This window comes from Perissodus microlepis, chromosome 3 (assembly GCF_051167445.1).
Source record: "Perissodus microlepis isolate ML-2025 ecotype Zambia chromosome 3, ASM5116744v1, whole genome shotgun sequence".
Classification (NCBI taxonomy): domain Eukaryota; kingdom Metazoa; phylum Chordata; class Actinopteri; order Cichliformes; family Cichlidae; genus Perissodus; species Perissodus microlepis.
In genome coordinates, this window is record NC_140463.1 from 48,261,818 (window position 1) to 48,277,578 (window position 15,761).

A 15,761-nucleotide genomic window follows, 5' to 3' on the forward strand; every position below is an offset into this window, starting at 1 on the left:
CTGGGCTCTCACACACATCACATCACCACACACACTCTGGTTTTTCTTCATGTACACTTCCTTATAATCTCTTTCTGCTATTTGCACATTTTTACTGTAAATTTCTAAGTTAAATCTGTAAATTTTATAATAACCTGTGATAGGTTTGTAGCGTAAACCTATTCGCTGGAACGTTAAGGACAATTTGCTACACAGGAAAACAAGACACGAGTAGGCAAAGTTCTTCATGTTTCTCGTGCACGGGAGAGAACCGGACAAATGCCGTTCCTTCGCTTGACCCCAGTTGCTCTCGTCTGCTCCCCCGTAACACTGCTCTTTTATTGAGGTTACATGAATATACATATATACATAGGTTCATTAACATATGACGTCTACATACAAACAAAGAGTACGTTGCCTGTGCGTTGTGTAAGTGTGTGTGTCTGTGTGTGTGTGTGGGGGGTCAGAGTGTGACCCCATAAATGACTTCTCTAACCCTGCTGGTTTGGAAGTCCAGCAGTTCATCTAATCAAAAGGCACTTAGACTAAAACAGATATAGATACGTTTATCCTACCATAAAACAATAAGACAAGGTACGACCTCTCCCATGCTCCCAGGATGTAGGTGTGAATGCCAGAACACTCTGGAATGCACACCAAGCCTTTGCAGACTATTAAGGATCAAACCTCTACCAATCTAAAACTAATTATAAAACTCTAAGCATATATAAGTAGATATTTCTAAGCATAAATGATAATCAACAATACAAAACCTGACAACCTGTAAATTGTAAATAGTGTAAAACCACTGTCATTTAATGGTCGGGCATTGCACAGCTTCAAGCATTTCACCTCATGTCATACTGGGTATGGTTGTGTGTGTGACAAATAAAATTTGAATTTGAAAGTGTTTCCAGGTGAGTTTGATCCAGGAGGGTCTGAAGCCAGAGTCAGACAGAGACTGTGCAGAGACTGTAGAAGGACAGAGCAGCAGCAGAGCAGTCCAGATACACTGATGATCCTCTGTCAGATCCAGAGGGACACACAGGGATGATGCTGGACTCTACATTGTGTCTGACAGTGGAGCTGTTCTCAGAGCAGTTCACTCTGCAGCACTGACAGTCATCTGCACTTCTTCTCATTCCTCTGTCAGTCACTGCTGGATGAAGCTCTCCTCTCCACCTCCCAGTAACATGGCCCAGTCAGAGCGTCTCTACACACAAGCTGCTGCTGCTTCAACCTCTCTGGATCATCAGGACACAGCTCCTCCTCTCTCAGCACACACACCGTCCTGTTTACCATCATCAGCTCCACCTGCAGAGAGAAGAAGGAAGAGCAGAGGAGATAAACGAGTGTTTCCAGAGACTCTTCATCAGCTGTCAGTCAGTGATGCAGCACATCCAGTATAAAGAGCAGCAGGGACTTCAGTGCTGGGACTGTACTAGGACTCACTGTTGCTTCACTTTTTCTAATCTTTGGATTTTTATTGAAGTTGATGAAGATGCTTTTCCCTCCTAGTTTGAGTTTGGACTTTCATTCATTAGAAGAACCTTGGTGTGTCCACTCTGAGCTCTGTAGGAACCCCAACAACAAGCCCAACAATCCAGATGGACGGTTCCAGCTGTTAACTGGAGGAATTCCATCCAAACATCTGCTCTCACTAAATTCTTCCTCACCTACAGACTGTGTTCTTCACTGCTTTAAACTTGGAAATGAATGCAGTCATTGGTCTGCGTGCTGCTTTGTTCAGAGAGCTGATTGGCTGTTGACAGTGTTTGATCAGAGCGTGTCAGCCGTTACTATGGTGACCATAAAGGTCAGAAACAGGAAGTGTTTGTGTCCAATCCTGAAGCCTGTCACCGTTCTCCTCTCACAGCTTCACTGAGAAGCTGCAGCTTTACAGGAAACACTGGATCTTTGTTTCATACTGACTGTGTTTAGTACAATACTGCTGACAGCACCACCCACTCACTCCATCACTCTACTGACCCCAGAGTCTCCAGTCTGTAGTCTGGACTCTGCTGAAGATCAGACAGCTGCTTCACATCTGGATTCTGCAGGTTGTTCCAGCTCAGGTTCAGCTCTCTCAGATGGGAGGGGTTGGACTTCAGTGCTGCTGCCAGATAATCACAGCTGATCTCTGACAAACCACAGCTCATTAATCTGTATAAAGAATGAAAGATGTAAGTTTATTAGACAAAGTGTGAGCTTGAAATCATTCAGTGTTTCATCATCTGTTCAGAGCTGAAGAAGGTTCAGAATGTAGAAGTTTAGAAAATGGAAACTCCAAACAGCTGAAGCCAACAGGAAGCAGCTTCAAACAGGAAACTGTGCAGAGTTTCAGACTATATGTCCTGATGCAGCCAGTTGGATTTTGGAGATTTGAATCTCTGTTCTGTGACTAAGTCCTTGAATCATTTCTTCCAGTTGGTCCAACAAGACAGACTAAGTGTTGGACATGTGTTGTGGCTCCATTAGGGGAGCTTCTAAATGTGATGTGATGGCCCCTCTGGGTCTGTCAGGTCACAGGACTGAAGAGAGCTCAAACTGGGCACACAGTTGTTCCAGTCTGGACCAAAGACTCTATACTGGGACTGAGGGACTGCTTTGACTGCACCCACTGGGACTTTTTAAAGGCTCATGTTCTCACTTAGATCATCGATTTCTACTTACATTTCTTTCTGGGGAAAATGGGGATTACTTTGGAAACAGGAAGTATTTTCCCCAATAAGCAGCCCTGGATTAGTAAATCACTCCAACATGTTCTCAGGCAGAAGAAGCTGTCTTGTTACGAGGGAGAGAAGAAAAAGATTGAGGCACAGAAACTTGTTGAAAGAGAGATAAAGCAGCTAAAATCAGGTGTAAAAGTAAAGCAGAGGATGAGCTGAATAAAGGACACTCAAGGCTGGCTTGGAAAGGAATGAAGTCCATGGTGGGGATGCAGAACAAGGAGCAAAGATGAATGTGATGCTGAATCAGCAGAAGACTTGGACTCATTTGATTCCAGCTTTGATATCATTGATTTCAATGAAGAGCTTTGTGATTGTAGCAAAGGGCTGGTAGCTCTGAGAGTCCCACTGATGAGGTGTTTGTGTGGAAATCTCTTAGTGGGACCAAAGAGAGAAAAAGCCCTGGTCCTGATGCTGTGGGAGGGAAATGATTGAAGTGTGCTGTGAGGAACTGACTGGGAGATTTCACACATTTTCCAGTCCTCCTTGGAACAACAGGAAGTTCCCAGCATATGGAAACAAAGGTTAAGTGTCCTATGGCACTCAGTGATGATGGTGCTGTGGCCCCACCACCTCCACCTCTTTGTAAAGGAACTAACTGTAATCTGACGCTTCAAATGGAACTAAGACTTCCTCCACTAGGTGGCAGTGTCTGATGAGAAAGTGTTAGTGGAGCTGGCCTGGAGTCAGAAACAGGAAGATGCAGGATTTGGGCTGAAATGGGGAAAAGTGGTTCGCACTAGTGCCTTAAAGCAAGAAGGTTGTAGGTTGAAGCTTGTTGGCCTTTCTGTGGAGGTTGGATGTTCTCCCACAGTCCAATGAAATGCTGCTTAGGTTCATTGGTGCTTCTAAATTGGCTGTAGGTGTGGATGTGAGAGAGTGCTTCTCTGTCTCTCTCTGTTGGCCCTGTGATGGACTGCTCACCTGTGCAGGTGGACCACGCCTCTTGCCCTATGACAGCTAGGGCACAGGCTGCAGCCCTGTGAGCCTAAGCTGAATAAACAGTTAGCAAAAATGATCCATAGATGGCCTGAAATTCCCCAGTTAGCAGTTTGGTAGATAGCTATGACATGCTAATCCCATCCAGCAGCTGTATTCTGCCTGTAAGCTGATCCCTGCTGAGCCAAAGCACTTTTTCATATACAAATTACAACCTTTAATAGAAACCTATTGGTCAGCATCTTATTAGCCTGCTGTTAGCTTCATTCCACAGAAAACTGAGAGAAACTAACAGAGTTGATAAAGAATAAAGAGAAATGTGCTGATTTAAAGCCTTTGAAGTGCTTCAGATGATCTCTGTCCACTTCTGTCCACTCATTCATTCATGTAAGCTTTCTAATGCAGCTTTGATCTTCACAGCCTGCTTTATGAAACTCATTCTAACCCTGAATGTCAGAGTGTTCCTCCTTCTCTTTCCCATCATTCATGCTGGCAGTGGAGGAGATTTGGATGTTGGACTGTGTTTTGGATGATGTGTGTATGTTTGTGTTGGACTGCTGTCTGTAAAGCAAACGCACATTTTGCTTTGGATTTCAGTGTCAGACAGACTTTAAGGTGGAATGAAGAGTTTGAGAGTTTCACAGTGAATTATCCAGTGGAGGATTTTTCTTCTTCTTTGAAGGTTTGAAATGTGAACATTGTTCTGCTGCAGTCAATGGACTAAACCAGAGAAGAAGAAAACAGACTTTACCATGAAGATCCTCAGTGTGGATCAGTATAATATCAGCCTGATGTCTGCAGTTTAGTGTCAGCACAACTTTCACATCATATTCATCTCAGCACAACTAAAACATGCTGACTGACCTCAGAGTTTCAAGTCCACATCCTGGACTCTCCAGGAAACCACACAGATGCTTCACTCCTGAATCCTGCAGCTTGTTGTTGGAGCTCAGGTCCAGCTCTCTCAGATGGGAGGGGTTGGACTTCAGTGCTGCTGCCAGATAATCACAGCTGATCTCTGACAAACCACAGAAACTCAATCTGTATAAAGAATGAAAGATGTAAGTTTATTAGACAAAGTGTGAGCTTGAAATCATTCAGTGTTTCATCATCTGTTCAGAGCTGAAGAAGGTTCAGAATGTAGAAGTTTAGAAAATGGAAACTCCAAACAGCTGAAGCCAACAGGAAGCAGCTTCAAACAGGAAACTGTGCAGAGTTTCAGACTATATGTCCTGATGCAGCCAGTTGGATTTTGGAGATTTGAATCTCTGTTCTGTGACTAAGTCCTTGAATCATTTCTTCCAGTTGGTCCAACAAGACAGACTAAGTGTTGGACATGTGTTGTGGCTCCATTAGGGGAGCTTCTAAATGTGATGTGATGGCCCCTCTGGGTCTGTCAGGTCACAGGACTGAAGAGAGCTCAAACTGGGCACACAGTTGTTCCAGTCTGGACCAAAGACTCTATACTGGGACTGAGGGACTGCTTTGACTGCACCCACTGGGACTTTTTAAAGGCTCATGTTCTCACTTAGATCATCGATTTCTACTTACATTTCTTTCTGGGGAAAATGGGGATTACTTTGAAAACAGGAAGTATTTTCCCCAATAAGCAGCCCTGGATTAGTAAATCACTCCAACATGTTCTCAGGCAGAAGAAGCTGTCTTGTTATGAGGGAGAGAAGAAAAAGATTGAGGCACAGAAACTTGTTGAAAGAGAGATAAAGCAGCTAAAATCAGGTGTAAAAGTAAAGCAGAGGATGAGCTGAATAAAGGACACTCAAGGCTGGCTTGGAAAGGAATGAAGTCCATGGTGGGGATGCAGAACAAGGAGCAAAGATGAATGTGATGCTGAATCAGCAGAAGACTTGGACTCATTTGATTCCAGCTTTGATATCATTGATTTCAATGAAGAGCTTTGTGATTGTAGCAAAGGGCTGGTAGCTCTGAGAGTCCCACTGATGAGGTGTTTGTGTGGAAATCTCTTAGTGGGACCAAAGAGAGAAAAAGCCCTGGTCCTGATGCTGTGGGAGGGAAATGATTGAAGTGTGCTGTGAGGAACTGACTGGGAGATTTTCACACATTTTCCAGTCCTCCTTGGAACAACAGGAAGTTCCCAGCATATGGAAACAAAGGTTAAGTGTCCTCTGGCACTCAGTGATGATGGTGCTGTGGCCCCACCACCTCCACCTCTTTGTAAAGGAACTAACTGTCATCTGACGCTTCAAATGGAACTACGACTTCCTCCACTAGGTGGCAGTGTCTGATGAGAAAGTGTTAGTGGAGCTGGCCTGGAGTCAGAAACAGGAAGATGCAGGATTTGGGCTGAAATGGGGAAAAGTGGTTCGCACTAGTGCCTTAAAGCAAGAAGGTTGTAGGTTGAAGCTTGTTGGCCTTTCTGTGGAGGTTGGATGTTCTCCCACAGTCCAATGAAATGCTGCTTAGGTTCATTGGTGCTTCTAAATTGGCTGTAGGTGTGGATGTGAGAGAGTGCTTCTCTGTCTCTCTCTGTTGGCCCTGTGATGGACTGCTCACCTGTGCAGGTGGACCACGCCTCTTGCCCTATGACAGCTAGGGCACAGGCTCCAGCCCTGTGAGCCTAAGCTGAATAAACAGTTAGCAAAAATGATCCATAGATGGCCTGAAATTCCCCAGTTAGCAGTTTGGTAGATAGCTATGACATGCTAATCCCATCCAGCAGCTGTATTCTGCCTGTAAGCTGATCCCTGCTGAGCCAAAGCACTTTTTCATATACAAATTACAACCTTTAATAGAAACCTATTGGTCAGCATCTTATTAGCCTGCTGTTAGCTTCATTCCACAGAAAACTGAGAGAAACTAACAGAGTTGATAAAGAATAAAGAGAAATGTGCTGATTTAAAGCCTTTGAAGTGCTTCAGATGATCTCTGTCCACTTCTGTCCACTCATTCATTCATGTAAGCTTTCTAATGCAGCTTTGATCTTCACAGCCTGCTTTATGAAACTCATTCTAACCCTGAATGTCAGAGTGTTCCTCCTTCTCTTTCCCATCATTCATGCTGGCAGTGGAGGAGATTTGGATGTTGGACTGTGTTTTGGATGATGTGTGTATGTTTGTGTTGGACTGCTGTCTGTAAAGCAAACGCACATTTTGCTTTGGATTTCAGTGTCAGACAGACTTTAAGGTGGAATGAAGAGTTTGAGAGTTTCACAGTGAATTATCCAGTGGAGGATTTTTCTTCTTCTTTGAAGGTTTGAAATGTGAACATTGTTCTGCTGCAGTCAATGGACTAAACCAGAGAAGAAGAAAACAGACTTTACCATGAAGATCCTCAGTGTGGATCAGTATAATATCAGCCTGATGTCTGCAGTTTAGTGTCAGCACAACTTTCACATCATATTCATCTCAGCACAACTAAAACATGCTGACTGACCTCAGAGTTTCAAGTCCACATCCTGGACTCTCCAGGAAACCACACAGATGCTTCACTCCTGAATCCTGCAGGTTGTTGTTGGAGCTCAGGTCCAGCTCTCTCAGATGGGAGGGGTTGGACTTCAGCGCTGCTGCCAGATAATCACAGCTGATCTCTGACAAACCACAGTTCTCCAATCTGTATAAAGAATGAAAGATGTAAGTTTATTAGACAAAGTGTGAGCTTGAAATCATTCAGTGTTTCATCATCTGTTCAGAGCTGAAGAAGGTTCAGAATGTAGAAGTTTAGAAAATGGAAACTCCAAACAGCTGAAGCCAACAGGAAGCAGCTTCAAACAAACACAACAAGAGAAAAAACTCTGAATGTTTCACATTAAAGTCGTACATTTATCATAAAAACAGGACAAAGACTTGAAAAAGTCGTGTTTTTCCTTCCAGGAACCACAAGGCTTCACTTTTAAAGGTGAAGTGTGAAAGAAATGGACATATTTGAAGTCCAACACCTTTTTCCAGTCACATTATTAAAGCAGACAAACTACAAGCTCATTTTCATTCCAACAAGTCATCTTCTGACCTGGACTAACAACACTGGTCTCTATGTGCAGCTGGCTGTGAGACCAGTGCTCAGGGAGCGTCTACAAAGTGCAACACTGAAAGAACATCACACACTAATTTGCTTCCATCATCCAACCTGAAGAGGAAACAGAGACGCCTCCCCTTCAAAGTAAAAGCTGCTCCTTTTGGACACAGTATCAAAGAAAGTCTACAGTATAACATAGAAAAGACAGAAAAAGGTTCTGGTTGTTTTTAAATTTTGCAGAAATGAAACTACACTAAGCTCAATTATGTGACAGACATTTCATCCCATGTCAGTTTGGCCTCATCCTGGGCCGGATTATCCAGCACACACTCTGACCACAGGCCCAGGGGCCACGCACAGCTGGGCTCCATCCAAGAGACAGGAAACAAACCAACACAATAATAAAAAGCACCATGTGATCTTCTTACATCTTCAAGACAAACATAGTAAAAACATGAGCATATTTGTTTCCTGATAAAATGATGTGACAGGTAGAACAGAGTAAAGTGGTGGTGTTACAGCCTTTCTCCCCTCTGCTGCCGAGGCTGTTAGTCTCTCCCAAACTCAGCTACAGGACTTCCAAATGAATGAAAGCAGCAGAAGTGGCTTTACAAAGGAAAGAGGAAGAGGAGAAGAAGAGGAGAGGGAGGCCACCCTGACCATCACTCCAGCTGAAAACATCACACTTCCATTAAAGTTGGTGAGGAAATGTTGAGCAGGATGAGCTGCTGGCTAATCTGGAGGCTGTAGCAGCAGCTCACAGTCACAGTGGATTTCCACTCATGAAAAAGCTCTGGCTGCTTCATTTCTCATCTCATATCAGAGACTTTAATGCTTCACTGAAGCTGTACTGTGATGCTTCCATATTCCAGTGAGGCCTCCATAATGATTTCAGCTGTTCTGTACACACACTGTGTGCCCTGTATGGCTCAAAGTCTCTGCAGCCTGTTTTTATCTGCTATCATCAGATCTTCATCATCCTCATTCACATCCCTCACACACTCTACAGCCTCATCAGCACTGACTTCATCTTCACTGACTGATGGAGCACAACATGAACCTGTGGAGGCTGAAACACTGTCCTGTCAAACATCTCCCCGTCACCACTCCACTTCTGTCAGCCTTTAAATGAACCCTGCTCAAGTCTGTCACTTCTGTTTGGAGCCAAAAGGAAAAACTGTTGTTCAGTCGTTTGGAAAGACAACATTTCTGAAAGCACTCAAACTTCTTCACATTTGTCTTCAGACACATCCTGAATATTTAGGAACTAAAGAAAGTTTCAAACATCAATCAAAGACCTGAAATTTAGAAAAACAACAACAGCCGCAGTCAGTGAACTCACCTCAGAGTCTCCAGTCGACAGTTTGGACTCTCCAGTCCAGCACACAGAAGCTTCACACCTGAATCCTGGAGGCCATCATTCCAACTCATGTCCAGCTCTGTCAGATGGGAGGGGTTGGACTTCAGAGCTGAGGCCACAACTTCACAGTGAGACTCTGAGAGTCGACACCGAGTCAGTCTGTGATGATAGAAAATATAAAATGTGTTATTATAAAAGCAGAAAATCTGCATTATAAACACAGACTGAATGTATATGAAGACAAAACAGAGTGAGGTCATAATCTGATGAATCTGCTCTTCACATCTGTGCTTCAGCTCCTCTTACTGTGTTTGACATGACACAACGATTGAGTCTCTCTCAGACCTGCAGACTTTTAATGAGAATCTTTGTTTGGCTTTAATCTGCAGATGAAGGAGGAAGATGGTGTCACATTTAGGCTTCCATAATGTCCACAGTCTGTCACTGAGATCTGATCCAGGGTCAGAGTGAAGACACACATTTGGACTGTTTCCTGTTTTGACTCCAGAACATTTTGAATGAGTTCAGCTCAGTGAAGAGTTCCAGCTGGAAAGATGATCTCTGTTTGCTACCTGCTGTCAGGTACGACTGTTCACGTCCACACGCAGGAAAAACCTGCTGACTGTTACCAAACGGAGCAGAAATCTCATCACTGGACAATAATGATGAATGAACTCAGAGCTGCTGATATCAGATCTGATTTCAGGGGAACTAAACACAGAAATGATTGGCTCATTTTAGCTTTCTGAGCCATTATCTGCTGGTGTGTTGCTAGTTGGCAGAAAATGATTTGTATTCCTGTTCAGGGCTTCAGTGTTTATGAGTCCAGATCCAGGTGACAGCAAGTCACAATGATGTTACCTGTCTGTGTCCAGCAGCAGCCTGTATTCACTTTGAATATTGTTATAACCTGACATGGATCAGTTTGTCTTTGATTGGTTTGTAAATGTCACTGTTTCCATTGGACCTGAGTGACGGTACAAAGACAGAGAGGGAGAGAAAGGAGAGAGAGGATGGAGACAGCAAAGAGAGAGCAAACACAAACAGGTGAGAGTGGACAGGTGACCAAGGTCAGCAACCAATCAGAGAGCTTCTGTTTGACCCACAGTCACTGATGATGACTGCACATAACCATCAGTGTGTTACTCTGATATCAAATATGGATCCTGCTCTTATAATAATGATCATCAGATGATATTATTGTGTTATTTTGTAGCTGAATACGATGTTTGTGTGATTATCAGTGAAAGAAGCAGTGAGGAGGATGGAGAGAGAGAGAGGACAGAGGCTGAAGTTAGAAACACTAAAAGGATTTTTCATGGATTTCATGGATGATTTGAGTGATTTCCAGCAGGACACTTAAACATGTCAGTGGACGTCCTAAAGAACATATTCACTGATATGAAACGTGTCATTGAACAGGATTAATATCAGTGGAAACATGGTGGAAACAGCTGTGACTGCATGGATGTGACACACTTCAAATCTGTTCTCCACTCTTGGATTTGGGATCCATGAAGCTGCTGCTGAGTCTGTACAATAAAGGAATGGTGTGGAAGGTTGCAGCGTACGGACACAAACACTTTGTGGTTACAATCTGATTTTATTTTCAAAATTAAACTACTAACCTACACTGATCAATGATGTTAATGATCACATCTGGACTCACCCAGCCTTTCTGCAGTTCCTCACAGCTGGAATCAGTCTCTGTCGTCCCCACTTTGATGTTTTGTACTCCTGCAGGTCCAACTCATCCAGAACCTCCTCTGACATCTGCAGCATGAAGGCCAGAGCTGAGCACTGGATCTCAGAGAGTTCCTTCTCTGATCTGTTCTCTGACTTCAGGAACTCTTGGATCTCCTGAAATAATGAGAGGTGGTTCATCTCCATCAGACAGTGGAAGATGTTGATGCTTCTGTCAGGAGAGATTTCATATCTGTTCATCTCCTTCAGGTTGTTGATGACTCTCTGGATGGTTCCTGGACTGATCTCTGTCTGACCCAGCAGACCTACTAAGAGTCTCTGGTTGGACTCCAGACAGAGGCCATGAAGGAAGCGAACAAACAGGTCCAGGTGGCCATTTTTACTCTGGAGGGATTTCTCCATGGCTCGTTTAAGGAAATCATCCAGAGAGGACTCGTTGTATTCTTTTCCCAAAAAGTTCTTCAGCACCTCTGTCTTCCTGTTGGTGTGACAGTGGAACATGTAGACTGCAGCCAGAAACTCCTGGATGCTCAGATGAACAAAGCAGTAGACTGGTTTCTGGAAGATCACACTCTCTCTTTTGAAGATCTCTGTACAAACTCCTGAGTACACCGAGGCCTCTGTCACATCCAGACCACACTGCTCCAGGTCTTCTTGGTAGAACATGATGTTTCCTTTCTCCAGATGTTCAAACGCCAGCCTCCCCAGCTTCAGAAGAACTTCCCTGTCAGCCTCCGTCAGCTCCTGTGGACTCGTCTCATGTCCCTCATGGTACTTGTTCTTCTTCCTCTTTGTCTGAACCAGCAGGAAGTGTGAGTACATGTCAGTCAGGGTCTTGGGCAGCTCTCCTCTCTGCTCTGTAGTCAACATGTGCTCCAGAACTGTAGCAGTGATCCAGCAGAAGACTGGGATACTACACATGATGTGGAGGCTCCTGGATGTCTTCATGTGGGAGATGATTCTGCTGGACAGCTCTTCATCACTGAATCTCCTCCTGAAGTACTCCTCCTTCTGGGCGTCAGTGAAGCCTCGTACGTCTGTTAGCCTGTCAACACATGTAGGAGGGATCTGATTGGCTGCTGCGGGTCGGGAAGTTATCCAGACGAGAGCCGAGGGAAGCAGATTCCCCTGGATGAGGTTTGTCAGCAGCTGGCTGACTGATGACTTCTGTGTGACATCAGACAGCAGCTTCCTGTTGGTGAAATCCAATGAAAGTCTGCTTTCATCCAGGCCGTCAAAGATGAACAAAAGCTGAGAGACAGCCAGCTTCTCTGCTGTGACCTTCTGTAATGTTGGATGGAAAACATGGAGCAGCTCCAGCATCAAGTTTGGTCTATTAAACATCCGCTCTCTCACTGGTAAGGGACATCTCGTCCATGATCTCCTCTGTGATCGTAAGTTGGACTTTCTTTGTTTGACTGAAACATGGCAACTGCCTGATGACTTTGTTTCTCTCAACGACTCCATCTGAGTTTGTTTACACCTGTCAACCTCGCATCTCGGGGAGGGGCGGAGGTCTCGCGATAATTCACCGGAGGCACTGGAAAGTGCTCCCTGTCTCTGCCCCTCCCTCCCATTCATTTGAATACACTGCACTACAGCTCCCTGGATCTACCCCCACCATCATATGTACTGTTTATTGGCCACCTAAGCCAAACAAGGAGTTTTTAAATGAATTTTCTGCTCTTCTCACTCATTTTTCTGTACTTTCTCCAAATCTGATCATTACTGGTGACTTCAATATTCATATGGACAATAATAAAATCCCTCTTTCCAGAGATTTTACCTCCTGCCTCGTTAGCACCTCTCATAACCAATATTATTCATTCCTCCCTGAACACTGGGATTGTTCCTGAAGCACTGAAAAAGGCTTCTGTTATTCCAACTCTCAAAAAGCCTGGTGCAGACCCCAATAACTTTGATAATCTTCGCCCTATATCAAATCTCCCCTTTATTTCAAAAATTCTTGAAAAAGTTGTCGCCGCCCAGCTTCATTCACATCACAATGACCATAATCTCTATGAACAATTTCAATCTGGTTTCCGCCTCAATCATAGCACAGAAACTGCTCTGTTAAGAATTACCAATGACCTTCTGATGGCAGCTGATTCTAGTCTCCTATCCATCCTCATCCTTCTTGATCTTAGTGCGGCGTTTGATACCATTTCTCACAATATTCTCCTGAACTGGTTAGCTTCCATTGGTATTAGTCATACCCCACTTACCTGGTTTACCTCCTATCTCTCAGACCGCACTCAGTTTATCCAACTTAAATCCCATTCTTCAACTCTCTATCCTGTTTCTGCTGGTGTGCCCCAGGGTTCAGTATTGGGGCCTCTTTTATTCATTATTTATATGCTTCCTCTTGGTTATATATTCCGAAAATATAATATAAATTTTCACTGTTATGCTGATGACACCCAGCTCTCTTCTAAACCCAATTCATCCCTCCTGTCTTATTGAGATTAGATCCTGGTTCTCCTCCAATTTCCTCAAACTTAACAGTAATAAAACTGAAGTTTTACTTGTTGGTACACCATCTATCTTAACCAAATCCCACAGTTTTTCCATTAACATTGAAAATTCTCCCACCCTTCCCTCCCCTCAGGTTAAGAGTTTGGGTGTCATACTTGATAATACTCTTTCATTCCAGTCTCACATTAATTACATAACCCGGTCTGCTTCCTTCCATTTACGTAATATTCACCGACTCCGTCCCTTCCTTACTCCCCATGCTGCTGCCATCCTTGTCCATAGTCTTATTACGTCCCGTATTGATTACTGTAATTCCCTCCTATTTGGTCTCCCTAAAAGGTCCCTTCATAAACTCCAACTTCTTCAAAATTCTGCAGCTCGGGTCATAACTTGCACTCCGTTAAGTGCTCATATTACCCCAGTTCTTCAGCAGCTTCACTGGTTGCCCATAGAAGCCAGGATAAATTTTAAAATCTTACTTCTTACATACAAGTGTATCCATAAATCTGCTCCTTCACATTTGTGTGAGCTGCTCCATATCACCACTGTTTCCCGCCCTCTCAGATCATCATCTGCTATTCATCTTACTGTTCCGTCCTCACACCTTATTACTATGGGGAACAGAGCTTTCAGTCGCTCTGCTCCTCGGCTCTGGAACTCTCTTCCTCCTGCACTAAGAAATATTGACTCCCTCTCCGTATTTAAGACACAGCTCAAAACACATCTGTTTAAACTGGCTTATTTGCTTTAATGCTGATTTTATCTTGTCATGCTCTGTTTTGTAATTTTAACTTATTTTATGTATTTTATGACTACTGTTCCTTTTATTAATTGTTTTTTGTAAGGTGACCTTGGGTTTCTGAAAGGCGCCCTCAAATAAAATGTATTATTATTATTATTATTATTATTATTACTGAGGCCTGTGGGGCACTATCAGCCACTGAGACAACAGACAAATTTCAGTGTTTTAACATATGAATATTCAATACTTAAGGGCTACTTGTTTAAATAATGGAGGTGAACGATACATCATAATTTTACATGATAATATCACAGATGATAGACTCAATGAATAGATTTTAGGTAGATGCTTGTGCATTCTTAAAGTCTGATATGTTGAACTGAACTGAGTGTGTCAGCTGTTCAAAGCCTCTCCCAGTCAGTGCTGTTCTCCATGCCTGTCTTACTGCACATGGTGTTATTAGCACAAACACTTTAAAGGTGAACATTTAGGACTTACTGCAAATGTTACTATGTCAAAGTTACTGTGACTCAAACAGAGGAAATTTTGATTTTTTTATTTCCACACCTCATTTATTTAAAAGTATTTAATAGCATATAACACCCAAAATATGCTTCGGTTCACATTTAACTCCAGAAAATCATCAATCAAAACATGGATATTACCTGACCACAGATTCGTGGTGACGTCACTGCTCTTTTAACTGTTTGGTGTCTTTGCTTTGTTTGCTGGTTGTAGAAATGGTTTATATGAGCTTTGAGCTGAGATTCAGAGGTTTCTGTGGACACTGCTCATGTCGGCACTTATATTTCTGACCTTTTCTTATAACCGATTAAACATGATCTCCTCCCTTTTGCCCCCATTTTTGGTGGTGTAGGTACAAATGATCAGGCATGACATTCTCATCATAAATAAGATACTGCAAATAATTATTTCTGCATTTGTGCGATTGAAGTGAATTGAAAATGTGTATGAAAAGATACTGTTTTAAAGATTTGGCCTAAATAATTTTGGAGTGAATGAGTCTAAACATGATGACCTAACTAGATACCCTGACATACACACACACACACACACACACATACACACACACACACACACACACACACACACACACACACACACACAGTATACTTCAAGAACAGTTTCCCGTCTAAAAATCTGTTTTCTGCATTATTCGCTTGTTCGTTCCGCATAAGACCTCCGTTGTTTACAGCGCTGTCAGCCGCTGATTTTTCCCTTTAAATACTTCTGAAAAGAAAACCTAATTTCTGCCGTTCAATAGGCTACTAAAATAATTTAAACTTTTTAACATTATGCAAAATTGCAAAACGCTTAGGTGTGTCTCTAATAAAACCCCTGTAATTTGCTCTGCTTCAATTCAGCAGCATCAGGTAATGTTCATTTGTTGATTAATGGTTTTCTTTCGGTTTTGATCTACTGCTGAATATTTTTATAAAATCGTTTTTCTGTTTTAGCCTCAGCTATGTTGACACAAAGGCATCTGGTGTGATGCTTACACATTAGGTAAAGTCTCGAAAGTGTCAGCTTTCTTTTTATAGTTATAAAAATATGCAAATGTACTGATCTATGATCTGAATTATACTATTGACTGACTGTCTGAGGCTAACAGTTACACCAAAACTCTGTCCTGATAGTTTCCACTTTCTCTTTTGTATCACACATACTGAGACAATATTCGGGTTAAATAACCATGAAAACAATTTATTTATTCAGTTTAGAGGTTTACACATCATTATAATCACAGAGCCCGCTTCACTTGAATTGTCCACTTGATGGCGCAGTAGAGCAAATGAATCATCACAATGCTTCGAACCATGAG

The 15,761-nt window shown here is 42.9% G+C and overlaps 1 protein-coding gene across 1 annotated transcript; it reads right to left on the reverse strand.

The window, feature by feature from the left end:
- Positions 1–220: 220 nt before the first annotated feature.
- LOC146391718 (NACHT, LRR and PYD domains-containing protein 12-like) lies at positions 221–12,015 on the reverse strand. The gene is made up of 6 exons (XM_084915159.1): positions 10,667–12,015; positions 8,980–9,156; positions 7,059–7,235; positions 4,512–4,688; positions 1,969–2,142; positions 221–1,293 (listed from the first exon to the last, which is right to left on the reverse strand). Exons 1-6 carry the CDS (start codon positions 11,647–11,649, stop codon positions 1,284–1,286), a joined length of 1,698 nt encoding a protein of 565 aa, XP_084771285.1. The 5' UTR covers positions 11,650–12,015; the 3' UTR covers positions 221–1,283.
- Positions 12,016–15,761: the final 3,746 nt, after the last annotated feature.

Excerpts from the sequence above, each read along its gene's own strand:
- LOC146391718 (XM_084915159.1), bottom strand. The coding sequence starts at position 11,649 with ATGAAGACATCCAGGAGCCTCCACATCATGTGTAGTATCCCAGTCTTC. Across the intron at positions 9,157-10,666 it reads AGGAACTGCAGAAAGGCTGG|ACTGACTCGGTGTCGACTCT; the intron begins GTGAGTCCAGAT and ends CTATCATCACAG. Across the intron at positions 4,689-7,058 it reads TGTGGACTTGAAACTCTGAG|ATTGAGTTTCTGTGGTTTGT; the intron begins GTCAGTCAGCAT and ends TTCTTTATACAG.